The sequence below is a fragment of the Myodes glareolus genome, chromosome 5 (genome assembly GCF_982192425.1).
Source record: "Myodes glareolus chromosome 5, mMyoGla1.1, whole genome shotgun sequence".
Lineage (NCBI taxonomy): Eukaryota > Metazoa > Chordata > Mammalia > Rodentia > Cricetidae > Myodes > Myodes glareolus.
Window position 1 is genome coordinate 51,082,008 of NC_142030.1, and position 27,870 is coordinate 51,109,877.

Sequence of the window (27,870 nt, forward strand, 5' to 3'; positions counted from 1 at the left end):
AATCCCACTACGGATGGTTGTGAGCCATCATGTGGTTGCTGGAATTGAACTCAGGACCTCTGTAAGAGTAGCCAATGCTCTTAACCACTGAGTCATCTCTCCAGCCCCCCTCCTACAGTGTCCAAATAAGGCAGGACCTTCAGATTTTCTCAACATGGAGCTCTACGTGGCCCTAACCCTCTTAGCCATCAGGAACATTCGAAAAGAAGACTTCTATCTGTGACCCTAGATCTTAACACACTCTTGGGAAAGCAAGGAATTTCAATCCAAATGCTAACATCTTGGGTCCCCGAAGAACCAAGCTCAGGAGGCTGCACAGTGCTTCTCCTTCCTGCCTGGGTCGATGCTCAGACAAGGTATCTTCATTTTCAGAAGCACACACATTACCCAAGCATCCGCCTCTCCGATGAACAGGGGCACAGTCAAGAGCTCTCAAAACTTGAATGAGAAAACACTCGGCTGAGGAGCAATGTTTGAACTTGTACAACCACAGCCTTTGGCAAAGAGAAAAAACACATCCTATATCCTATATAAATCTGAGACTAGCTCATCAGACTGACAGCTTGGAGCTACAAGAATAAAACAATCACAAGTCTGTGTGATGTTAACCAGGTCATGACTCAGGACTCTCAAAAGCAGGGCTCAGCAAGGATTTCAGACGACGGGATCCCAGAGAAGACTGCTGGGCCTAGGACACTGTCTGAGAAAAGGAACAGGGCTGATTCTGGAGGGTACACAACAGGGCTCACACTGCAAAGCTGAGGGTTGTCAACAATTCCCAGACATCCTTCTAAACAAGCTGTGTGACCTGAAAAGAAAAAAAAAAACAAAAACAAAAAAAACAGTGCCAGCAAACTCCACAATGCCTAAAGTTCTTACTCTGTATACTGGGTGACCATGCCTCACCCAAACCCCTAAATCCAAAATACTCCAAAAATCAAATCTAAGGTCCATCATGATAACACTAAGGGAAAATTCCACATCTGACATCACGCTGAAATTTTGTTTCATGTACAAAGATATATATAATATTATACTGAACTTTTTTCATCTATGTACATAAGATAGTCATCAAACACACATAATCTTTACATTTAGACTTGAGTTCATCCTGCAAGAAACACCATTATATATGCTCAAATATTATATAATCTAAAACCATCTGAAACACTTCTGATCCCAGGTATTTTGGTTACAGGATGCGCAATTTGTCACTGAATGATGATCTTTTCCCGGATGTGACCAAGTAACAGATGAGAAGGAACAACACAAGGTCCTGACCACGAACCAGCACCAGATTCATCTTTGTACTCTACAGATGTCAACCAGGAGCTGGTAGGTGCACACAGGCAGTCCCAATCCTTGGCTATCAGAGGACTCACATCCCAGCTAGGGAAACAAGCAACATGACAAATACTTATTTTAGAGAAACGTGGCAAGAAAGCAAACAAAGCTCGAAAACAAACAAGAAAAATGTGGAGACAAGGCGAGCAGAACATAAAGTCAGGGAGCAAACCTATGACAGCAGATCCCTGTTTTCAAAGTAGAGACCCAGGTACAAGCTGTTGTCTAATCCTGCCAAAGGCACCCAAGGCTCCTGATCATGAGGGCACACAGCCTCCTCCTCTAACCCTCTCCCTGGTAGCAAGAGCTCAGCTGGACACTCTCCTGGGACACTTCATTTGCCACCGACACCTGGGTTCACGTAGGTTTTGGCACCTGCTCAACCCAAGACAGAACATTCTATGACTATCATTTGACAGTCTTTGAAGGCTGAAGGCAACGAAGGTCCAAGCGTGTTGTAGAAGACAAACCGAATTCAGGACATAAGAGCATCAATCCCAAGTCCAGCAATCAGCCCTCTTTCTATCTTGTGCTAAAGCCTGCAGTTCCTAGAGCTCTCCATCTCAAAAGAGCAGGGTGTCCCTGGGGTGGGTGCCCAGGGCAGCATCATAATCAGAAGGGCAAAAGCAGCCACCACTGCTCCACGAGGTTCAGCTGGAAAGAACTGCTACGAAGCTTTACTAAATTCATTCCATCTTTAATCACTCCATCTTGAGCAAAAGTAGCTGAGGGACAGAACCCATCCCAAGACAAGAAGGGTATATGACTAGTGACGGCACTGCTTCTGTCTCTGCGCGAGGGAGGAGAGGTCACATCCAGCCTGGACTACATTACTTGAAAAGCGATAAAAATATTTTTACAGTCAACAGCACATTAAAACAATGAAGATTTGAGACCAGGAAACAAGGACAATGAAGCTAAACAGTGTCCGTGCTTGGAGATGCTGGCAATGACCCCGGAGACCCAGGACCTATAAAATGACTAAAAGGGACATTAAGAATACTAATGACTCCAAGTCCTAACCAGGCCATAAAACAAAATCAGGAAAAGGCTCTGATGGAAAGTTGGACACACGTGGAGAAGAAACCCATGGAAGGGAATTTGTATAATATTATTGCCAAAAATTTGCCACGAGTACTTCAGACTGTATGTCCCCTTATCCTCAGATGCACCCATCTGACATTTTTTGTTTGTACACCACATTCCCAAGGATTCCAGATTTCACTACTCACATGTGGATTGGGATTGTGGGAGGTTTTTAATTCTACTCGCTAACCCGAGATCAGAGACGCAGCATGGCCCATCACCTCACCTTTTGTTTCAGATCAAATGATCAGAAAACAGAAACTCAAGTAAGGAAACTGATAGATGACGCCTAACATCCCAGTGACGTGGCCTATCGTGCAGCCGCTGAAGAGCGTCCTTCCAGGAATTAGGACTTCCTGGGGAAGGCAGCGGGCGACCCTTCTTGTCTAAGAAATTTCGATGAAAATATTATTCTAATCCATCTTTTCAAGTACCAATGATGTTGCCTGGCACTATTCGAGGACCAGATGAGCACAAGTGAGTAGAACGGGTACAGTGCCCGTGACCTTATCTTAACCTACAGAGTAAAGGGAGATCATAGATGGGTCAAGGAAGGAAAAAAAAAAAAAAAAAAAAAAACACCGCTTCCGGGCTGCCAAAGGCTGGGGAAGTCATAATCAGTTTCAAAACAAGGAGAAATGTGAGAGGGACAGCACTGAGGCCCCTGTCACTGGGAGTCGCAGCACCAAGATCAGGCATCCAGCACAAATTTCTGTAGCTGATCAGGACCCCTTCCGCCCCACATCTCAACCAATAGATCCTCCTTTGTCAGCAGCGGGGAGCTGAACTCATGGAATCCAGAACAGGATGGCAAATGACAAGAAACGTGGCTCCTACCCTACACCTGGCCACTCTACAGACATCATAAAAAGTCATAACGAATAGCTTCACTCTCTAGAGTGAGTGATTGATTCCCACTATCCATGCCCTGCGCTGGGCTCCAATGAGGATACCCAAGGTCAGCAGGACAAGGGAAACACCACCCAATAAACTGTGTGACACTTCTGTCCCTTACTGGCCACACTTGCTCCTTTACAGGTCTTGTGGTTAGCAAGACACCGATGTTAACGCTGTTTGCAGGAGGCTTCGGCTCCCACCGACTTCACTAAATCTACAAGCATTCTGAGCCACAGTCAACTGTACGTAACCTCTCATGCAAACCCAGTGGAGCCAGCTCTTACACCAGAAGCATGTTCCCAGGTAAGCAAGGAGAAGTTAAAAGGCAAGGGGGTCCACAAAGGAGCAAAAAGCTGGGCAAAATGAACCCCAACAAAGCAAAGACAGAGTTCTAAATATATAGCTAGATCCATATTAGGGGCTTCAAAACTGTTCTTCCCTGGGTACCTGGAAATGATATGGTGTAAAACAAAGCATTGTGTATAAAGACTGGAAACAGTAAAAGTCTATCCAAAAACTGATGGGAAAAATAGATGTCAGTCCATTAATTGAAGATTATCTCTATAACTGTGAGGACTGATGAAGGGGTGAATGCGTTAAAGAAATGGGGAGATCTGGGCTGACAAAATGGCTTACCTGCGAGAAACACTTGTCACCAAACCAGACAACATAAAGGTGAACACGGGGACCCACATACATGGTGCTGGAAAAAACGGACTCTCACAAGTTTACCCACAATAAATGTGATATAAAAAATATGGAGGGGGCGCACATCTGGAGAGATGGTGTTTAAGAACGGTGACTATTCTTCCAAAGGACCCAAAATGACTTACCAAGACTCATGTTGGACAGCTCATAACCAGCTTCAGGGGAACCTAACTTCTTGAGCCTCCAAGAACTCCTACATTCATGTGCATATATACAAACATACATTTTTTTTTTAAAAAAAAATAAGGTTGGGCGTGGTGGTGTACACCTTTAATCCCAGGACTTGGGAAGCAGAGGCAGGTGGATCTCTGTGAGTTTAAGGCCAGCCTGGTCTACAGAGTGAGTTCCAGGACAGTTAGGATTATATAGAAAGACCTTGACTCAAAGAGGGGCGGGAATGGAGGGGAGGAAAAGGAAGAGCAGGGAGGAGGGGAGGGAAGAGGGGGTAAGAGAAGAGGGAAGAAGGTGAGGGGAGGAAAGGTAAAAAAGAGAGAGGAGGAAAGGGAAAGGAAGGGAAAAAGGGAAAGAACAAAAAAATACATCTTTTAAAAAGAACAAATAGGAAAATCTCAATATCAAGTGAAAACACAGAGTGTAAACCACTTTGGACACGATACAGAAATGTCTGGTCCAGCAGGGAATAACATCATTTCCCTACATAAGCAGAAACAAAGTTACAATAACATACAGCACACTGCCAGGTCACATGACAAGGCTCCTCTTCACTGTGAGGTGATTTTAAGATCTTTTTTGGTCTGTGCTCTTTCCAATTTTCTATGCAGTTGGCTTTCCCTACCCATGAACTGCACTTCCTCCGATCCAACGAACCACAGACAGAAAAGACTTGGTAAAGAGAAAACACCATGTCTGTAATCAATGTGAACTTTCCCCCTTGTCACTACTTATTAAACAACACAGAATAACCACTTCTCTTGACTGATGTGGTAATCTAGGGATGGCTAGACATGCCCAAGAGGATGTTTATCTGTCCTATGTAAACAATACAGCATGGACTTTCTGGAAGCAATGTGCAACAGATTCCAAGGCCGACATCTTCCAATTACTGCTCTATAAATAACATGTTGGCTAGTATACCTTCTGCATTCCCTAATACCCAGCGGTCCTGTTGCTCCTCACTGTGTTCCCCTACACAATACTTTGATAGGACAATTTCACAGTTCCTGTAGTTGTTCCTTTACTCGGGAAAAAATGACTGATGAACACTTCCTGAGCCATTCTCAACGAGGGGACACTTGTCCTACAGAAGAACAATATGGAGACCCTGCTGAATACAGTGCTGTTGGCTGACAAAACTCTCACAGAGATGCAACACACACATCTGCTTAACCCAGAGAGGAAACAGATACCACCAAAGTCCACCTTGGTGAACCACTGAGTATTACTGGGGCTACTTACAGGAACATGGGCGAGGGGTTACTTACAGAAGCAGAGATGACTCCAAGACAGCTGCATCACCAAAACCCACCCCAGCATGGATGACATCCCACAAGCTGAGAACCTGAAGCACACTGCTTGGCTTATAGGCAACTCCACAGGTTGGAAGGTATCCTCCAAATGACTCTGTTGTTCTAAACCTCACTGGAACAGCTGGTCAGGTTGCAAGAGTCTTCTCTGCAGATTGGCTTGTCTGAGAACGGTCTCTATGGCTTGTACTGTTTTCCCTGGCAGGGAGGGACCTGGTAAATCTGGTCAGTTTCAGGAACTTCCTGAAGTTGTTTACGTATCCCTGGGGTCTAGCTCATTCAGAAGAGTTGTTTTCCTTCCTGCTGTTACTTAACAAGTACGCACACCCAAAATATTCCCAGCCCCTTAGGGTGTAGTGTGTTCAGAGTGTTCAAGTTCAACTTCGGAGACAACAAACCCAGGGAAGATCTACTCCCTTTGGACCTGTTAACCTTGCCAGACACAGCTAGTTCAGGAGCAGAGCCCAGTGTTCCAGCTTCATCGGGCTTGTTCTTGACATCCTGTCAGCCAGTACGGGAATGTATATTATTAACAATGGGGGTAGGGGGCATGACAATTTTTTACAGTGCTAAAAGCCCAGAGGGGCTTGGTTTCTGGTGCTGAAGTTGAAAACCAATCCTAAGAAGTTAATCAACTAGACCCCACCAAGACACCAGATGGCCTGTAAAGATTTTTTCTTTCTTTCTTTTTCTTTTGCTTATAGCCATCACACCCATCTGGTAGCATATAGAAATTATGTTTTTCCTGGAAGAGAGGGAGAGAGAAAATATATTCAAACCCACCCATATAATTGAGGTTGATAAATAGGGTTCTGAAAGTGTAGGCAGAGAGGAAAGAAATATAAACACACAGAGAGATAAAAGCATAATTTATCTGAACCATTAGAGTCAGCAGCATCATATAAACTTTTTACTAGACAACTCCACGGCAAAAAATATGGGTCCAAATTGCTGAATCACTGTTCAGATGTAAATGGGATTCCTGAGACTTTTATGGGTAGTTAAAATTAGTTCACAACATAAACAAGAAAAGCCAGCTATAAAGCCAAACGGTGGGGAAAGACCCTTCCAAACCCAGCATCTTCTCCAAGGGCCGCACCACCCAAGGCATCTAGAAATGAACACGTTAATCAATTTTAACATCAAACTTGGCTATGTTTGTTGATAAAAATGTTAATTTAATTGGATTAAATGTCGACTCTAGTGTTGGAAAACATTTTCTTTGTGGGAAAGAAAGGTTCCTAGTGAGAGGCGCACGGGCTCACGCACTAGTATCTCCCTCGTTCAGTCATCACCCAAGATCCTCCACATTGCCTGGTGAAAGCCACAAATGCATCCGATGCTTGGATCATGATTGCATGCTAATAAAGGCAGGTGCCAAATTTCACTCCTCCTGGCCAGGGCTCAATCATTCATGAGCCTTTTTTTTTCTTTTTGGCTGCATCTCAACAGTTTAGTGCAGAACTCTCCGCCATGCTTTTTGAACATGAGTCTTATTTCACAAAAATCTTATATTACGTATTTCCATTGCTGACCCCGGTGTGTGGAAACTGAGCATTCAGTAATGCTTCGCTGGCACCTGATAATTTTAGGATTACAGAACAGGGAGGACCCCACCCCTTAACTGGCTTCCTTGATTTAGTTTTGTAATTTTTCTATATTAAAAGAGAGTTTTTCAGCAGCATGCCCAGCTGTGGCTCTCATTCTCCAATTCTCATTTGTTCAGGGACAAAACCAAATTAAAACAGAATTCTTCGTTGTCTTAGTCAGGGTTTCTGTTGCTGCAACAAAACACCATGACCAAAAGCAAGTTGGAGAGGAAAGGGTTTATTGGGCTTACACTTCCACATTGCTGTCCATCACTGAAGGAAGTCAGGACAGGAACGTAAACAGGGCAGGAACCTAGAGGCAGGAGCTGACGCAGAGGCCATGGAGGGGTGCTGCTTTAGGGTTTACTTCCCATCGCTTGCTCAGCCTGCTTTCTAAAAGAACTCAGGACCAGCACCAGGGATAGCATCGCCCACCATGGGCTTGATACTCGCTCCCACATGAGAAAATACCTTATAACTGGGTCTCACGGAGGCATTTCCTCAACTGAAACGCCTTCCTCTCCGATGACTCTAGCTTGCTAACACAAGCTAGACACACAAACCCAGCCTGTGCATTCATTTTCTTTTTCCTTTTGAAAAGGCAAGAGAAAAATGAAAACCAGAGGAAAGTGAGAAACCAAAGGTGTTCCATTTTGTTTCGTAGCAACACCCACAACACACTTCCTAGCATGTTCAGGCGAGCATTTGTAAAAGGTGTTCGGTTGTCTGTTAAGATAGGGTCTCACTCTTGTGCCCCAGGCTGGTCTTGAAATTGCTCTCGATTCTCTGCCTCCATTTCCAAATGCCAAACCCAGCATAAAAGGAACACTTCACCGCCTGGTTTTGGTAAACTAAACAGTACATGGTTGACAAAACAGACTTCAGGGTGTAAAAAAAGGTCCCAGCTCCTAACCTAGGCTCTACCAGTTCCACGCTCTCTCCGCATTGATGGCATCATAGACAAATAATGGAAACTTACTTACCTGGCCGTTTATCTACCAACACAACACTCGATTCATCTAGACAATGTGACAAATCATTTCCAGGGAGTCACAAGTATACATCTTCATTGGCAGTGGACTAAGCACCTTCCATCACCAGCTTTACTCTTCCCATCGGGATGGTGAAATACATCAGGAACACAGAACACAGAAGACACTCTCATGGTCTCTTGGGAGTCTCCCAGGTGTCAATCAAAGGGGTGTTTAAGGAATGAATGCATTAGCCAGGGAGCTACTACACTGCTACACCTCTCATTTAGTGGGGTTTAACAAGTGCTTTTGGATCAGGATGGAAGACCTGAACAATTTGATGTTGGGTGATTCTGTAAAAGGCCATCACTGGCTGGTTTTCATTCCTCTTTTTTTGTGATGAACATGAACACCCTGATAGGAACAAGCTAATTGCCATGTCCTTGGAGACTGGGATTATGCTTGAACACATCAAGGAACTCGATGAAAAAACAGATAACTTTCCTGAGGGTAGTATGGGAACCCACAAACTAGGGAAACTAGGGGTCCACCTGCAGTACAGTCCTGAGACCATTAACTTTAACTTCTTCTCCGTCATAGTCCACTAGCCTTGCAACAGTTCCTCTGTTATGATATCCTCCAGCTGACCATATGCAGGGCTTCTTTATACAAATACTGAGTCCTGCTTAAGACATTGTGAGATACTATGGGAATTCAGATATGGTAAAGGCAAGAGGGAAAACAACAGAAGTTCACGAATGGTTCCAAGAATGTACAAGGTCAGGAATGACCCCCAAGGTCAGCGTCAAAATCACATTGCCAGCGAGCATCTCTAGGCACGGAGTACACCCAACATTAAGGGCTGTCTTACCAATCTAATGATGCTAGCTCCACAGGCAGTCAAGGCTGGAGTTTCTAACTCTGCCCCTTACTGAGCTGAATGTATCTAAACTAGTTAATTATATACCCTGTGGATCCATTTCCTGCTCTAGAGAAATAACAGCATCAGACCTCCGCCGGGGAGTCGTTAAGAAATTAGACAGTATGTGTAAAGTGTTGAGTGTAAAACCAAGCAGGTTTGAAAGCTACAATTACTGTTTTGAGAAAACTAATCCAGACAAAGCAGTAAATGGAAACAAAATGAAAGACAAGGAGACCAGTTCATAACTGCCAATTCAGCGGTCACATGGCCTTTGGGATGGCAGCTTCATGTAAAGGGTGAAATAGACATATCATATGACCTAGCAATTCTGCTCAAGAATATTTATCTTAAGTTGACTTAAGTTAACTTGACTCGAAAGTCTATATATATAAAAACAAAAAAGCCCACAGTAGCTTTGTAAGCACCCCTTATAGAAAAAAACTGATGTCCTTCAAGAGTTGAATGGTTAACCAAACCATGCTACAGCCATACTGTGGAGTATTCTTTAAAATAAAAAAGGAGCAAGCAACTGGGATGAGTCAAAGGAATCATGATGAGGGAAGAAAGCCAATCCCCAAAGGTTAAACACTACATGGTTCCACTTCAACAATCTCAAAATAGAATCAGTTTGCCTAAGGATAGGTATTAGCAATGGGGAGAGGTAGGGCTATAAAGGAGTGGAACGTGGGGTCTCGGAGTTCCTCCTGAGTGTGGTGGAGGATGCAAAGATCTCGAGCTTCATCTGCACACAAACAACATGGTAAACTAATGCAATCCAAATCGAATCTGGGAATGCACTGCTAAGCATTACATCAATGAAGGGCTGGGTCAGGAATATATGGGACTTCTAGAACAATCCCAACCTGCGGGGGAGGGGGTGACCAAATGAAGCATTTCTGGATTTATAATTCCAGTAAGAGTTTTGGAGGAATAGGGTGAGTTCAATAAAGATTCAAACAATGAGGAACAGGGAGAGGGTGCAGTGGTGAAGAACACTGGCTGCTCTTGCAGAGGACCCAGGTACAGTTTCCAACATCACATGGCAGCTAATAAGCATCTGTACCTCCAGTTCCTGAGGATCTAACACCCTTTTTAGACCTCCATAGGCATTGCTTACATATGGTGCACAGATCTACATAAGAACAATGTACCCACACACATAAAAATAAATAAATCATTTCAAAATAATAAAATGAGCCACACATAGTGGCACACAACTTTGATCCCAGCAAGCAGGAAGATGGCTGAGTTTGAGGCCAGCCTGGTCTACATAGTGAATTCAGGGACAGCCAGAGCTACACAGGGAGACCCTGTCTTGGGAAAATATATATATAATATAATGAAATTATCGGCTTCATAGAGCAAGAATAAGTTATATTTTAACCCAAGAACTGACGCTTTACACCGGTTTTTGACTATATGAAGCAGAAAGGAATTTACAGCTCTTCAATGAGTAAATGAGGACTAGGAACCCTGGAAATAGAAACTGACATTCTAGCAGCAAGGCAAATAAACCAAGCCTTTCTTAAAAGTAACAGGTGGCTCAGCTACCAGGTTCACAGGGCAGGCAAGACCAGAAACTCACCAAACTAGAGTCAAATTGAACCCATTTGCCTGTTCACCGATAAAGTTTTGTTGGAACACACCAGTGCTCATTAGCTCACACAATGTCTATGAGTGCTTCCACACCACTATCACTGAGTGTTTCCAGCAGAGACTGCCTATCCTACACCTAAAGTATTGACTGTCAGTCCCATGGCAGAAACACTTCACACGCCTGGGGCTGGATAGCCAAGCTCAAATACCAGAGTGGAAGGAGACTTCCGCTCTTCTCAATGAGACGCAGCCACTGCCAAAACATCTCTTCTCTCTTCCCAAGACAGTCAACCTACCAATCACTCCAAAACTAGAGCAGACACCTGTGACTCGTGGAGTGCTGGTCACATGACCAAAGACACAGCTGCAAGGGAAGCTGACAACCCGAATAACACCCATTCTTCCACATTTACCAGGTCTCAAAGCAGGCAACGGCAAATGCAGAAAGGGGTTCCAGAAAGCAGAGAGGCAAAGGCACAGCACAGAAGAGTCATGAAGAGTGAGGTCAGAGGTCATAGCCATAACCCAAATGAGTCAGGCATTGCTGTTTGCAGCTCTACTCAATATTAATCCTTGTCGATATTTGCTGTGCCCACTCTTCTATTTGTACACAGGTAACCTCACTTTTCTGTCTTACCTGCTACGCTATGTATTTATCCCTGGGCTGGAAATGCTTAGCTTTCATTCTGATGCTCTTAGTTTGCTAGGAAGTGACATGGCCAACTCAGAGCCTCTCTGATTGTGTTTATGCTGAAGTTAACTTTAAAAGAAGGATGCTGCCAGGCAGCCCTAACAGTCTAAGAACTTCCTGTAAGAAAAGGTATATTGTTGACCATAAAGCCACACCTTCCTTTCTCACAGGACGTACTAACACAGATAAATTACCTGACAAAAGAGAAGGCAAAAAGTCCCATGAATCAGAAGTAACTAGACATAAAAATTAAAAGAAAAAGAAAATAATGCTTCAATTATTGTATCTAGGAATTCTCTGATTCTTAACAACTTCTTTGGGTGTGCCAGACCACACTCCAGCACCCTGACACGAGTCAAGGATTTTCAACTCACAGATTTATTCCAGCTAACAACCACCAATATATTTCTAACTGAGACAGACATAGAAGAACTGATTGGAGGGAGGAGACAAGGCAAAGACACATATCATTGTGTGTGTTACAGCTGGAGCTGAGTCACAGGTCCAAGTTCAAGGCCAATCAGACATAGCTGTGTTGAAAAATATAAGAACTACACTAGCCTTTTTGCATTCTCTCTCTCTCTCTCTCTCTCTCTCTCTCTCATGTGAAAGCCAGAGAAGAATGTACAGCACCCTACTCAATCCCTCTGCTGTATTTCTTTGAGACAAGGTCCCTCACCAATCCTGGAGCTGGGCTGGAAGCAAATGAACCTCAGCAGTTGTCCCTGTGCCCATGCCTACAGCACTGTGGTTCCAGGCTTATGCCTGGCTACACCAGGATTTTTGGACTTTGTTATTTTACGTGTGTGTGTGTGTGTGTGTGTGTGTGTGTGTGTGTGTGTGTGTGACAGAGAAAGAGAGAGACAGACAGAGACAGAGACAGAGACAGAGACAGAGAGAAATGCAGAATCCAGGGAGGTCAGAAAAGAGCACCAGATCCCCTGAAGCTGGAGTGGCCGGTAGTTGTAAAGCTGAGACCCTCAGCTGAAGGCTGAGAACCAACCCAGGATGCAGCGGGCACTCTGCATGGCTGAACCACCTCTCTGACCCAGCACCACTGTCTTCATCAGAGTGCTGTGGTTTGAACTCAGCTTCTCCAGCTTGCAGAGTGACTGCTCTCCCCCACAGAGCCTGCTCTCCAGCCCTGACACTCTTCTGTTCTGCTTGACTGCCTCAGACTCCTCCCTTGCTTTCCTGCCCTTCACAAGGTTCCTCTCTCCCCAGAGAGAAAACCACCAGCTAGCATCACACGCCCTTGGTACATGGGAAACGGCATTTCAACACACAGAGGCCGCAACAGTTTCATGGGAAGATTTTTTTCCTGAGGCACCCAAAAAACAAAAGTCAAACTTGTAGGAAATGACATTCAAAACCTAAAGTTAACGTCAGTCTGCCAAAAATGATTTCTCCAGACCTGACAAGACAGAGGCCTGACACAGCAGGTGACACCTCTTTATCAGCTCCAAGAACTACAGGGCACATAATTAGCACCCAATTAGTTATTAATAACTTAATATTCACACATCTGCTGAAGCTCTCTAGGTGCACAGAGTAATTTCAATGTGATTACGATCGTCTCTGTTAGGGTAGGTGCTGTATAAATAATGAATTTGTTTCAAAGAGCCTGGAGGAAGAAACATGGAAAACCAGAGAACTCATCGGTCCCATCCTACAAGGGGTCACCTGGTGGGAGGAGCTAAATTCTAACAGAGTTGCAAGACTTAAATTTAATTTAAATATTGGAGGGCACATCAATCTGCCCTTTCAACAGTACCTGTTGGCTGTCAGCAATATAGAAGTGTTGTGTTAGATGAGACACCTCAGTGTGCTCCTAAGAAAATCAGGAACCTGGGAACTGAGGAAAGGGTCAATAATCTGAGCAATAGGGAGGCTGAGGTGCTAGGGGCTTGAGTTCAAGGCCAGCAGAGACTGGAGTAGTAGCTTGGTCGTGAATATGCAAAGCCCTGGGTTCTATCCCCACACACTACCAAATTTAAAGCATGTAAAAAATTAGTATGTCAACAACAACCCTTTATAAAGACACTATCACATGCCACTTGAACTTCTAATCATTCTAAACACATATGTATACATTACGTTATTGCTTCGTTTCAGACAAATACCCTCGTTGTAAAGTAGAGCCTAGTGTTAGCAATCACTTACAAATGGAGAAACCCAGGCAGGTACTCATGTAATTTGCCAAAGATGAAGACATTTTGTGAGACGCAACCAGAACTCAAACGGAGTTCTCTCCACTGCCACTTCTGCCTCTGAGCACCTCTTGCCTGCAAGTCTTGCCTGCAAGGACTCACACAAGGCCCCACATGGGAGGCTGGAGACTCCGCTCAGCAGCCAGCACTGCTCACGGCTTTTGCAGAGAACTTAGTTCCCAACACCAACAGCGAGCAGCTCACAACCACCTGTAACTCCAGCTTCCGAAGGCCAATGTCTCCACAGGCAACTGTACTAGTACCCCCAAGCTCCCCACACACAAAAATAAAAATTTAAAAGGGCAGGTTAAATGGGCAGGTTTACAGAAGAGCGAAGGACCCAGTGCTCTGTCCATTTGGCCAAACCTAGGTGAAAATGTCGCTTTCATGTTGACGTCATAATCTTAGACAAGATATTTTGTCTTTCTCTCATGCTGCCTCACGATAAACTCCTAAATCCACCATAAAGTGCAACCTCTCCACCCATATCTACCCACTTCCAAACACGGGACGGTGCAGTCACTGACTGCGCACCCCTTGTCTGAAAGAACCGGAGAAGAGGTTCTGATTTGGGACCTTTTCAGACCATGAAATATTTGCACCCACAGATTGCGGTACTGGGAAAGGACCCGAGTCTAAACTTGAAATGTGTTTCATATACACCTTACACACAGAGTCTGAAGGTAATTTCATACAGTTCTTTCAGAGACCTATATTTCAGCTGTGACCCATCACAAGGAATAGGTGTGGAATTTTTCACTCACAGTGTCCAGCAAGCTCACAAAGTTTCAGATTTCTGATTTTCAGAGTTGAGAGGCCTGACTTCTACCAAACATCCCCTATCCACACGGGGAGCCCGAGTCTTTTTGAGCACGGAGAAAGGCAAAGCAATAATACGCCATGTCCATCTTTCGAGGATGGGACTGTCTCACAGGGTGAAGGAGAGAGAAAACAGAACTGCCCTGTTGTGTTCAACACAAGATACCTTTCTGTGGCAGATCTAAATTACACCGCAGCCGGCTACCCTCAAGCTGCCCAAATCAAACCAAAACATTTTAGACAGTGGTAATGACTCCTATGAGATTCTTCCTTGAGCTGGGGAAAAGGCTAAGTAAAGGGTTGGCCCCACAAGCATGAAGATCTGAGCTCAAATAACCAGAACAAAGGTAAATAGAAAGGGGCTGTATGAACACTGATAACCCTAGCCCTGGAGCGATGGGAGACATACGGATGCCTGGAAGCTCCTGGCTAGCAACCTCCATGGTGAAGTTCCAGCCAATGAGGGAGGTTGTCTTAAACAGAAGATGGAAGAGCCCTGAGGACCAACAGCAAACGTAGTCTTCTGACCTGAAGTGCGATTAATAAAAACTCAAGAGATAGAAATTGGGGTTCAACTTAAAGGTCAGAAAAGCAAAGCAGCCAGCCACTGGTTCTTACCTTAACCTCAGTCTGAAAATGGCAGTCCTGCCTCCAGGAATCTCAGAATGAGACTGACTGAGAGCTGTCTCCTCCCATTTTATATTCCTCTCTAGGGCTGGGATTAAAGGCGTGCACCACTGGGATGAAAAGCATGCACCGCCTGGTTTCTATGGCAACTAGGGAGGCTACTGGGATTAAAGGTGTGTGTCACCACTGCCTGGTCTGTCAAGCTGATCAGTGGGACTATTTAACTCTCTGAACTTCAAGCAAGTTTGATTTATTAAAATACAAATGAATTGCTCACAGTGATCCATACACACAGTATGATGCTTCACACACACTTGCATCCACATAAACAGATATGCTCTTGCACACTCGCGTGCATACACATCCCTTTCTCTAAATTTGCATGAACTACACTTGATAAGTATCTTCTTCCAGTTCATTTATAGAACCCCATGTTTACAAAGAAAACTTCACCGTCTCACTAATAAACAGCAGCGCCTACGTCAGGACTCATTCTTTTTAGTGCGGTGAGAATGTTCATGCCCACCTTGGCTCACAGATAATTCACAGGCATACTGAAGAATGGCAGGATCTTTGCTGCCCATCTCTCCTAAGAACATCCCCTTGAAGATTTCAGGCGTCAAAGACAATTAAAGAAATGTTTGTGAATATCTAAACATTTCTTCGAAGAATAAAGAAATAACAGCAAATAAAGGCTAGGGCATTATCTCAGGAGTTAAGGGCATAAGCTGCTCTTCCTGAGAACCCTGGTTTGGCTCTCAGCATCTATAACTGTGGCTCACAACCAACTCCAACTGCAATGTCAAAAGATTCAACGCCCTCTTCTTTGGCCTCCACAGGCATCAGCATTCACATGCACAGACAGACAGACAGGCAGACACACACACACACCACATACACCATTAAAAATAATACAATTTTTACAAAAACCCAGGGCCTAGATTCAAGAAGTAAATCCTTACAAGAAGAAACAAGTTCAGGTCCTGAGTGAAGCCTGCGCAAATGCTATCTGAAACACTGTATAAATAGCAACTTAGCACTTCCAAGGAATTTATTTTAGGGAAAGAAGGAAATGCGTTGAGATGTAGTTAGAAAGATTTCATCACAGAACTCATTATCACATCCGAAATTGTAAGCACTATTTACTTAACAATAAGAGAACAGCTAAGTAAAATCAGGGCCCGAGCATGAAATCGCCCCTTCTCCACAGTCGATTCTAAGGGCTTCAGAAGAGTATTTAATGGCCTAGGACAGCTTTCAAAGTAAAGAGATCAATGTAACAGCAGGCAGATGACAAAAGCATAAAGCAGAATTCACTTCCCTTTTTAAAAACAGGATGATACGAATGCACACACATTTGGTAAGTATTCAAACCAGTCACTTTACCTGTATTACAAAGAACATATGTGGTTTCATATAAGGAAAGCAATGCAGGCTTCGCTGCTGATATCTTGCCGTATTTCCCTCTTTTAATTTTCAATTACAGAAAACTTCTAACATGTGTTATGATAAATAGCGCAAAGAAGCCCAAGCTATGTCCCCATGAGCTGCCTCCGATGATAAATTCATGTCTAGTCCTGCTTCTTAGCACCCACCACATTCTCTGATACCGTCTGAAGCAAACCTCAGATGCATTCATTCAGAAATCTGTAAGAGATAGAAACTTTAAAAAATCATAATAATACACAACTATTGATAGACCTCTTAAAACTGCCAATAGGCATTCCAATTAGAGTTCAGATCTCCAAAAAGAGGCTTTGCTCCCTTATTAGGTTAGGGTGCAAGCAAGGGACAGATTAATGTGCTGGCTAATGGTCACGGTCAATTTGACAGGATCTGGAACCATGTAGAGATAAGCCCTGGGCAAGATCAGACTACCTGAGGTGGGAAGATCCACCTCAGATGCAGCATCACTTCACGGGCTGGAGTCCTGAGAATGTGAGTGGAGTGGTACAAGCGTATCGATGTCCTGATGGCGGGCGTAATGTGGCCAACAGCTCATGTCCCTGCCGCCAAGGCATCCCTGCCATGATGAGCATCCTTCAGCCAGTGAGGGACACTGCCAGAAGACGTTACTAACAGACCAGTCTCTAAAATCCTTCCCCTATAGGTTTTCTCTCCGCCTCTTCTTTCCCTCCTCTAGTGTTTCAGTTATACAGCCTCCAGGTGGAGGAGAGCTGCCGCTCCCTTCCCTGTGATGCTTGTTGAAGGTGGGTCCCTGCCCAGGTAACTTACACCTGACCAAGGGGACTGGTTGGCTGGCTTCTGTACAGCAACTTCATGGAAACAATCCTCTATTTCCACCACTTTGCTCCAGTTACCTAGAACAGTGGCATTAAGGAAAACTTGGCCCCGTCTTGGCTAGCCAGGGTGAAAAGCAGAACTGTGCTTTTGAGGTTTTGTTTTGTCTTTATGAGGGGGTGTGGTGAGAATGCAATCCAAGTCATACATATTCTACTGTTAAGCTATAACCCTATCTCAAAGAGCTATTATCACTTTGCTCTGCCATGGATTTTATTATATTAGACAGTCTGGCCTTGAACTCAGATCCTCCTGCCTCTGCTTCCCAATTCTCCTTTTACGATTTCTTTTATACTTTCATTGATTCATTGTGTGTACATGAATGTGGTAGTGTGGGGGTGCATGCTCCGTGGCACACCTGTAGAGGTCAGAGGACAACTTTCAGAAGTCGCTTCTCTCCTTCCACCATGTGGATTCTGGCAACAGAACTCAGATCTTCATGCTTGGAATCGGTGACTTAAATCACTAAGCTATCTTGCCAGCCCAACTATTCTTTATTTTTCCAACATACAGATCTTATACATCAGAATTTTGAATACAAAAATATGACTAGACTCCACAACCAAAAAACCTGATCATTTTGAGATAAAATTGGGTGTTATGAAGATTCACAAAAACGCCACGGCCATCCCCAAATCTGTATTTTATTCAGGACAATGGGTTGGTCTCTCTCCAGCTGGGGCTCTCTCTCTCTCTCTCTCTCTCTCTCTCTCACACACACACACACACACACACACCACAGGATGGGAGAGGTGTGTGTGTGTGTGTGTGTGTGTGTGCGCGCGCGCGCGAGTGTTTGTGCATGATGCAGCCCTCCCTTCAGAAGAGGGTGGCTGGTACAACATGTCCATATTTCCAGAATTTCAGAGTTCTGAAAACTCAGGGATGCTTCCCAAGACCAAATCAGGTGTCTGTGACCTGAGCCCAAGCTGAGGGGTGAGCTGGGAAAGGTCCTCACACGGGGGCAGGAAAACAGTGCACATGGATAAACTATACAGAAGAAATGAAACCACCAACCTGAACTCAACTGAATGACGACTTTACAAATTGGAAGGAGGAAGGACCCAAGGCGGAGAAGCCACATGCCCCGGCACGGGGTCACAGCCTGTGGCTGAGAATGATGGCCAGAGAGCCCAGCTAATAATTCGGGGTCGGCGCTTGGGCTTCTGCCTCAGCGCTTTGATTTTTATAAACGGTCAATGCAGCAGAATGAGAAGCAGGGACAGGACAAACCCTGCCAGAGCAAGCCACAAGAGTATGGATGCCTCTGAGGCTACGGATAGGGAGGCCGGCGAGGCCCTCCTCCCCTGCCATCCAGGTCTTCTCAGAAGGCATTCATTAGCAAAATGTGCACCAGCCCACAGGAAAGGGGCCCGGGCCATTAAATATAAATGCAAAACAAAATTAGACCCATCCATTCCAAATCTCAGACTTCGGCAGCCAGCAAGGCTTACTTCCTGTTTCTCATTTTTCTAAACAGCATTAGGGCCTGGAATGACAGCCCCTGCCCTCTAGATTGGGGCAGAACCCTTCCAAACCACAGAAAGAATTAGTGGGCTTTGTTTATTTTTTGTTTTTTATCATTACCAGATGTCATCTGGGCAAAGGCTGTCACTCTCAAACCAGGATAAAGCGTCTGAGTACCAATGGTAGGTCTTCTGTTTAAACAGAGCCACAAGCCCACCTGCAGGGAGGCGGGACAGCCAGAAGCTGTCCAGCCTTAAGGGAATGGGTGGGAAACGGCTATGCAAATGGCAGAAGAGCAGCTCGGTGACCTCTCTTTAAAAATCCATCCGTGAAAGGGATGCTAAAAAGAGGACAAAAGAGAAAAATGCACGTGGACTTTTCCTCTCTCCTGTAGAGGCCTGGAGTGATGATTCTAAGCCAAGGTCTCCCACGGTCACTGCAGCTCATGGGACAGCCACGCCCTAAGCTTTCCACCCGCCTGGGGTCTGCAATCTGTCCTCAGGATCGAGGCCTTCCCAAAGCGAAGGGTGTCCATCTGCTGCAGTCCACAGCAGCAGCCCCAGCATGCTTTGCGCAAGAAGGAGGCAGAGGGGGAACTGCACTCAGCACTAGAATGACAGTGGCTCCAAGCTTCCAGGAACTCCCAGGAGATCAGGCTAGGGAGAGGGCTCCGTGGGTAAGAACACGGGACAGAAACCAGTTAGAATGCCCACCAGTCACATAAAAGCAGCAAGGCATGGGTGAGCTTGAGAGCCCCGTGCCATCCAGTCTAGCATAAACAATGACTTCAGTGTGAAACTGTCACAAGAGTCAGGGAGTGGGCAACAGAGGAAGAAAACACCCTCGTCTGGGCTCCCCATGCAGATCCATTAGTGTGAATAACCACAAACACATGCCTGTGCAAACACACACATGTGCAAATACACACACATACGCACAGGTCAAGCCGCAGGTTTCTTCCCGGTAAACACGCTCCAGTTTCAATGTAATAAGAAGATCGCCAGCCTGAACGTTCCCTAGTCAAGGCTGGAAGAAGCCTCTCTTCAATGTCCCCCCACTGTTCACACCAGACCCTTCTCTCCAGACACACAAGACCATCTCATCCAGAACACTGGTGGAGAACAAGAGGAACTCTACCTGCCTGGGTCCCAAGAAACAACCAGAGGTCAGAACATTAAGTATCCCAAAGCAAGGGGCTCAAGTCACTGCAGTAGGTGTCACCTGAGTATCAACCTGCTAGACAGGAGGGCCACACAGCTCATCCTCAGACTCTGGAATCACAGCATAGACTCCTGCGGGCCACATGATGTCAACAGGTAATTTACTTCCACACGGTGTTTGCCTCATCTGTTTAACGGGCAGAAAATGGTAGCTCCTTTGAGTTGTACTAGGATTACACACAAGGACCTGGTACAGAGCCTGGCTCTTGGTTTACATTCGGGAAGTTGTGCCCATCAATAGGAGGAAGAGGAGGAAGAGCAACATCAAACACACATGGAGAGATCCTGGTGACTGTCCCCCTGGGCTTCTCTGATTTCCCTCAAGAAGCAGCTTTGGTTGGGAAAAAAAGCAAGACAGTGATAGCTGTCCTCTGGGGACCCCGTCGGCTTTAGCCCTCCCTGATGGCCACTATGAATTTTCATGCTCATATGAAGTATTCAACCAGGAAACAGAGCTGTCAATCACAGACCACAGGCAGAACTCTGAGAAAGCAGATGGACCACGTAAGGGAAATGTCTAGCTGGTAGGGACTGGTCTGAATTCAAGGTAGGAGACAACACCCTAAGCTTCTCCAAGGAAAGAGACACAGTAGCAGGAAGGTTCAGGGGGAGCCCTGCTCCACTTCTAGCTTGTTTCTGTTACTGTAGAAACACGATAACCAAAAGGACTACAGAGAAGAGAGGTTATTTCCGCTTACAGTTCACAGCCCCTCACCAAGGTAGGAGGAACTTGGGGTTTATGTCAGCCTTTACTCTACCATTCATCACTGAAGAAAGTTCAGGGCAGGAGAAGCCTGGAGGCACAAACCGATGCGAAAACTATGAAAGGATGCTTCTTATTGGCTTTCCCGCTCAGCCTGCCTTCTTATACAACTCAAGACCCTCTGCCCAAGGTGGCACCATCCACTGTGAGCCAGGCCCTCACGCACCAACCATTAATCTAGACAATGTCCACAGACTGGCCTACACGACAGTCTGATGGAAGCGAATCCTCAACTGAAGTTCTGTCCCTCTTTCCCAGGTGACTCTAGTTTATGTCAAGATGACAAAAATAATAAACAAAAAAACTAGTCAGTGCACCTGCTTTGTGACAGAAAGCTCTGGAAAGACGGCCATCTTCTATTCAGCATCAAGTGTTCGGGATTTCTGGTCCTGCTCACTACCAGCAATCTGGTGATTTAGATGACGGCAGTGTGCTACATAGCGCTACCCATCCCCGTTCGGAAGATAAATCCACATCCTACAGGCTAGAATCTCTGAGCATCCCAAGGAGAGTCTGAGAGTGTATCCCAGACTGCTCACGTGGGACCTAAATACCGTGACACTTCATAAGTATATTGCTGAGAGAGACTGACAAGCAAAGACCGAGGAGGCGGTGGGACCTTGAAAACAGACAGGGAGCCTCAAGTGGAGGTCTGTCAACAGCTACCGACAGCTAGAACAGGGAAGGAGTCATGGGGGAGTCCAGCTGCCATTTCCCTGATTGCCGGCTTCAGGTCTTCAGAGCTGTGATAGAATCGATTGCTACAGGTTAAAGAGCTGAGATTGTGTAGCTCTAAGAAACTACAGCAATGTCACCTTGCACCAAGCCCACATCCAGCCAACATAACTGAGACGTATCCCCTTCTTTTGTGAATCAGGAACCACAAACCCAACAGGCCAGCACAGGGATATGTCAGAATGTCACAAAGCAGCGGTGGCTCAAGGCAACTGGTGCAAAAAGAAAATGCAGACCCGGAAAGGCACAACCAAGTGTCTGAGGAGCCTCACTGTCAGTTATAGATAAAGCAATACTGATAAACCAAAGCACACACACACACACACACATACACACACCCCATTTCCATATCAGTTCTGAATAAAATTATCTCTGAATACTTCATACCTTAGCCTGTCTGGTTTTCTAAAGACCACTTTCAAAAACCTGAAGTATACATTACATATTTCTTGGTGGTGGTGATGGTTTCTTTTTCAGACATAATCTTACCAGAGGATGGCCTGGAACTCACTATGCAGCCTTGAACTCATGGTAATCCTCCTGTCTTGGCCTTCCGAGTACTCAGATTACAAGTATGAGGCACTGTTCCTAGCGTTAAATTATTATTTCTAATCCTAAAATACCAAATTTAAAATGCCCCAAAGTCTAAAGCTTTCTAAGCAATCATTTTAAGCAGCTAAGATTTGGAATTTTCAGGTCAGGGATGCTAAGTCAGTACATACAAATATTCCAAGAAGATGCCCCATTAAAACCTCTGACCAAGAAGCACTCGGGCCCCGTGGACTGAGGATAAGGGATTTTCAACCTTTAATAACTTCTCAGGACAATTCTGACAAGAACAGCTTACAGTACAACAAACCCAAAGCTAACCAACTTTCTCCAGTCAAGAATGCTTTTAATGACATCCTAAAGTTCCTTGAGACTGAGTGTCAGGTCTCAGTGATAACTGGAATTCAGTCACAGTACAGAGACTACACACAGCTAGTTCTCTGAGTATTCCAGTCTGAGTAAACAACGAATCACAGGCTTCAACGACAAGGTGGGTTCTACTTATATCACCACACGGAGAAGGAAACAGCCTCCTCAGAGTCCCAGACCATGTATGGAGGCAGTTTTCTCAGAACATGGCCAATGAAAACAAACACATGCCCACAAAATACCATGTTGTCAAGAGTGCAGAAAATGGGAAAATCCGGTCAGCTCCTAAGAAGGCTGAGGGCTCATAGGTTTGGGCACCAACACTACAACCATCTCGGCTTCCCAGATACTGAAATCTCACGGGAACAAGCCGGCCATGGCACCAGAAGTGTTCTGCTGAATATGGGCAGTGCTCACTTTCCCTCTGAGGAACCTCAGGGACTTCCCTGGATCACGTGTTCTTCCTTGAAATACTAGGTACCATGCCTGGCATGTGTGTGCATACACGGACTCTCTTACGCAGTCCTCTCAATGACCCTGTGAGGCTTAGCCTTGTGTACAGAAGAGAAAAACAAATAAGCTAGGCTCCAAGGAGCTTCCTGAATGAGTGGTGACCAGGCCAGAACTGGGGATAGATGCTTCATACCGACATAAAGAAGTGTGAGACCTCTAATTACACGCAAATCAGTGTCTAGCAGGACAGCCCTGGCCCTCTCCACAGAAACAAGCTATGACATGGCAGGGAGCCTCTGTCTGCAGAACAATCTGATCCAGGAGTCAGACGATGATAGAAAACAATGTCGCCAGTTGGCAGAAGACACAAGCTTAAATGAATGGATTGCCCGCAACTGATCAGTCAATATTTCATACTTTGAGTCAATGGAACCGGTGGCAACTGTCACAAGTTCATCTCAGCGCTAGTGTCAGCCCAACGTCGCTCATTCAACGGGTGCACAGCTGTATCGCCAGAGCTTAGAAGCACAGCAGAAGGACCATGAGTCCAAGGCAAACCTGAACTACATAACGAGGCCCCATCTCAAAATATAGACCAAAAGTAAAAAGAAAGAACATTTGAGATGGGTGGATTATATAATACATGGATTCAATCGCAACCACGTTACCACAAATGAAAGCATCTAGGGCCTTGACCTGGACGTTTTCAGAAAGCCGGCTTATAATTAAGGGGAATGTAAGGGCTCCTTTTTATCTCGATTCCATGCTTTCTCAGTCTCCTGACGGACAGGTTTGTCTTTCACCAACCCTTAAGGAATGATGGTAAGGAAGCACGGTAGGAGTACTGAGGAACACAGAAGAGTGGAAATCCTGGAGTGCCTGGCGCACTATGACCGTAGACAGTGACTGTGTAATATATAATGGAAAAGGCAACAAGAAAACACTTTGATTATTTTCACCACAAAGGAATGATACATATTTGAGAAAATAAGTATGTTCACTAGGATAGAAGATTCAATACGATGTAGACATATGTTAAAATATCACATGGGATATTTCATCAATATGCCCAATTTTCATGCTCTCATATATCAATTTATAAATAAATCTAAGGAGCAGGGGTGTAGGTCTGTTGGTAGAGTGTTTGCCACCCAACACCATATAAAACCAATCACGGCTTATACACCTGGAAAGATCAGTTCAGGGCAGCCTTAGCTACATAGTGAGTTCAAGTCCTTCCTGGGCAACGTGAGATACTACCTCAAAAAACAGTCTTTAAAACAAAACAAAACAGTACATTAAAAATCAATGTTCTATTGTTCTATGCAACGAAGCAATGCCTGCAATGTGGCTGCCTGACAGGCTTTGACGAGAAGAGTCAAGTCTTTATTCCCTGCTCAGGAAGTCCATGCCTGTATTTTACAAGGTCTCAGCTCTCCTTTGAACCTTGTCTATTATAAACACAGGCTTTAGATATATTCTCACTTCGAGATCACTTACACCGCTGACTATTTGCAGGGCGGACAAACGCAATCAAACACGAAAGCTTCAAAGAGATTAGACAACTGCCAAGGTCTGAACTATATCAACAGCTCGGAAATCGGCTCACTCAACATTGCGCTGACAGCGTTATGCCTGTAAAACAAACACAGCCAAGGTGTCTCTGTCGGATGCGGCACCGCATGCCAGCAGTGTAGTGATGGAGAGGTTTTCTAACCCTGAAACAGGCGCTGGCCTAAGGAGGGACCAAGTGAACTCAGGAGACAAGGCCGTGCGTTCCCGGGTTGGCTGGATGAGGGTCCAAATGGGAACTGTCACCTACAGCTGGCATTTTTAAAAAGAAGAATGCTATTCTATCTGTTTGTTTGTTTGTTTATTTGCCGAGCCAGTGCTTGACAAAATGTAATATTCGCAGATTTTAAAAAGCGAAACTACTCAACAGAGTAGGTGTAAACCCGGTTTACTTAGCCCGATCAAGAGTCGCAGTTAACCTCCAGCAGGGTTTTGTTGTTCTTACAGTCCATAAACAGCACATTAGAGAAATCCCTTATATATCACATATACTATATAAGGGAAAACATACAAGCATTTCTGTGTTGACCTAAAAGGTTTCACTGTTGGGTAAAGTCTGTTCGTTGACACTGAACTATAAGTGATCTAAAGATAATTTACAAGGCACAGGAGGATGTCTTTAGGGTCCAGCAAATGCTACTGTCCTGTGTATATGAAGGGGGTGAACACCTGCAGCACCTGGCATGGGGCCTTTACCAGAAGTACTCCCCTGCAGATCCAGAAGAGCCTTTGGTTTCCTCCTCTAGCGACTCCTTGCCTGTTCATCCTGCACCCAATTCTAGCCAGCGTTTCTAATTGCTGTCCACATTCTGTCATTTTCTCTCAACTACAGATTCTTGCCCAAATGCCACATCTGCGGACCTGGTCACTCTCCCGCCCCCATCCCAAACAGGACAGACAGCTGCACCTCTGCATCAGAGCTGGGGAGGGCACACCTGCCCCTCCTGTGCCTACGTCACAAGCAAAGAGTGTATCACCTGCAAGTGTTCACAGTACTGAAGACAAAAGTCTTTAAAACTTGTCCATGTGAATTTGTATCTAACCAATGTAATAATTAAAGGAAAAAAGAAGGCCCACACTTAAAAATTTGAAAGGATTTTTACACCTGGCAACAAGCTGGCACCCTTTTTAACTCTGTAATTTTAAGGAAGTGAATGAAGGCCTTGGCAGCTGTGGTCCTCTAAAGATCTGGATTCTAATTGCAGGGGGCTAGTCCTGGAGGGGCTCCGTTTTTACAGCCCCGCGAGGAGGGTGTGCGAGAACTGCTTTCTACCCTTGTTGTCAAAGAGATCTGAAGCGGTAAATATGTCGAACCATGCCAAACCACAAATGCATCTCAAAGAATGTCAGCTGAACTGAAAAATTCCTTTGGCTGTGCCAATCTTGAAAAAGATCCCCTCCAGGCAGGGCTCGTAGTTCAGGGGTAGAGCACAACCCAGATCCATCACCAGCATTGAAGAAAAGAAAAATAAGGAAAAACTGTGAGGGATGGAGCCCCCGAAGACCTCTCTCAGGGAATGTCATTATTATTTGGTGGAGAGGATCGGAGAGAGCACCTTTGATTTGGAAGAATAACGCAGCACACCAACTACTCTGCAGGGTAATGCTTTAAACCTAAGCCAGCCACTCCCTGTGAGGGTCCTGTGATATAAGCAGGCTCAAGGCAGGCAGCTTCCTGAGAGTTAAGTTAATGACGAACGAGTGCTTTTCTCATCTGCTCTGGTAAACGCCACAGTTAACAGGGCCAGGAGAGTCAAGCTCGGTGGCTCACACCTGGAACAACATGATGTGGGAGGCTGGTGCACAAACATCTCAATTTCAAGACCAGCCTGAGCCGAAAAGTGTGACCCTGTCTGGAAAAAAAAAAAAAAACGGAAAAAGAAAATACAACACACGTACACTCAAACTACCAGGAATAATGTGCAGGAAGAGAGGCGAGCCTAGAGTTCTATCGACACCCATTTATTCCCCTCCTTAACCACTTAAAACACACATCTGCCTGACCAGCTACTACACCTGAAGCCAAGAAACACCCCTGCAAAGTGAAGCTCAGCCATCAGCCGTGTTCAGTGGGTGTGGTTGCTTCATCCCAGAATGACTCCCTCCTCTAGTTCTGATGTAGTGTCCGGTAGCTCCACAGCGGCTCTCCCACCACGCTAGCCAACACCCTCGCTTAACATCAGACTTCATTGTCTAATGGACGGAGGGGCCTTGGGCAGAGGATTCTGAGCAGGGACTGGTCCACTCAGCAAAACGGTAATGGGAAGGTCTCTCCCAGAGGCAATCTGCACAGCGTCCAGTGGAAAGAGAAAATCTTACCCTTTCTATCCCCTCTTCCCTGGGCCCCAAAAAGCAGCCATAAGTCTGAAAACACACAGTATTCCTGTGGCTGCCTGTGGCTCGCAAAGTGTTCACTGAGATCCCTGTAGATTCCATCACAGGGATGGACTCAGCTGCAAGGTTAAGTCACAGCATCAAAAGGCAAGAGCACATAGTCACTGCTCACCAGCAGCCAACCTAAACCTTATCACTATTTCCTGAGAATATTAGAAAGTATTTCAGGAGCCATGGGTGGTGACAGATGCCTTTAATCCCAGCCCTTGGGCAGCAGAAGCAGATGGATCTCTATAAGTCTGAGGCCAGCCTGGTCTGCAAAGCAAGTTTCAGGACAGTCAGAGCTACACACAGAGAAACCCTATCTTGAGGAAAAAAAGAAAAAGAAAAATATTTCAGCTATAAATTTACAGATCCTAATATTCACATAGGTGCCTTTGATGAATTGCTGGACAATATAAATACCTCCTGGAACCTGTATCTAAGTGTATCGTGATGGAATTAATAGAAGGCCACACCATGACGTCAACAGAGAGCAGGGTTATCACTGAAAATAATAGGGTGTGTATAAGTGGAAGGGCAGAAACCTAGTATATCCAGGTCCCTGGGTTTAAGTACAAGCAACACCAACAAAAAAAATAAATGTTTTTTAAGCTGGGCCTATAATCCCATCACTAAGGAGACAACGGTAGGAGGATCAGGAGTTCAAGGCCAGCTTGGGATACGTGAAACTAGGTCTCATAATGTATAATAAATATTTGTTTATTCATTTATCCTGAAGGAGGAGGAGAGAAAACAGCCCCATCACCCATCATACTGGATGTGCATTGGTTATAAACACAGCTAAGCCCTAACTCAGTCTTTACTAACAAAAAGCTTATGAGTCATGAACTCTTGAACTTGACCATGACCTTAGCTGGATTTCCCTGCCTCTGATGCAAACTGGGAGCAAGACTTCTGGAGGATTACTTTTTTTTATTATTATTATTTCAATGAAATAAATGAGAAGTTTCTGCATGCAGTCTGCTGTGCCGGGTCAGGCAGCACCTAAACATCGCGGCTTGCTTCCTTCTGTGTCACCCGTGTCCAGGCCACCTGCACCGGACCACAGCTTCTGACCGACGGAGCATGGCCAAGGGCACTGCACCCTTTGAAGCTGACCC

The 27,870-nt window shown here is 45.2% G+C and overlaps 1 protein-coding gene across 3 annotated transcripts in view; it reads right to left on the reverse strand.

The window, feature by feature from the left end:
• The window catches only part of Ptprg (protein tyrosine phosphatase receptor type G), a 674,545-nt gene that overhangs the window by 581,901 nt on the left and 64,774 nt on the right, over window positions 1-27,870 (reverse strand). The window contains exon 1 of one of the 3 annotated variants that reach the window (XM_085687941.2): window positions 5,478-5,604. The exons of the other annotated variants lie outside the window; for them this stretch is intronic. Coding sequence (XP_085544067.2) covers window positions 5,478-5,538 — 61 coding nt within the window. The 5' untranslated portion in view covers window positions 5,539-5,604. Of the gene's footprint in view, window positions 1-5,477; window positions 5,605-27,870 lie in introns of those variants that run through there. 3 annotated transcript variants of the gene reach the window in all.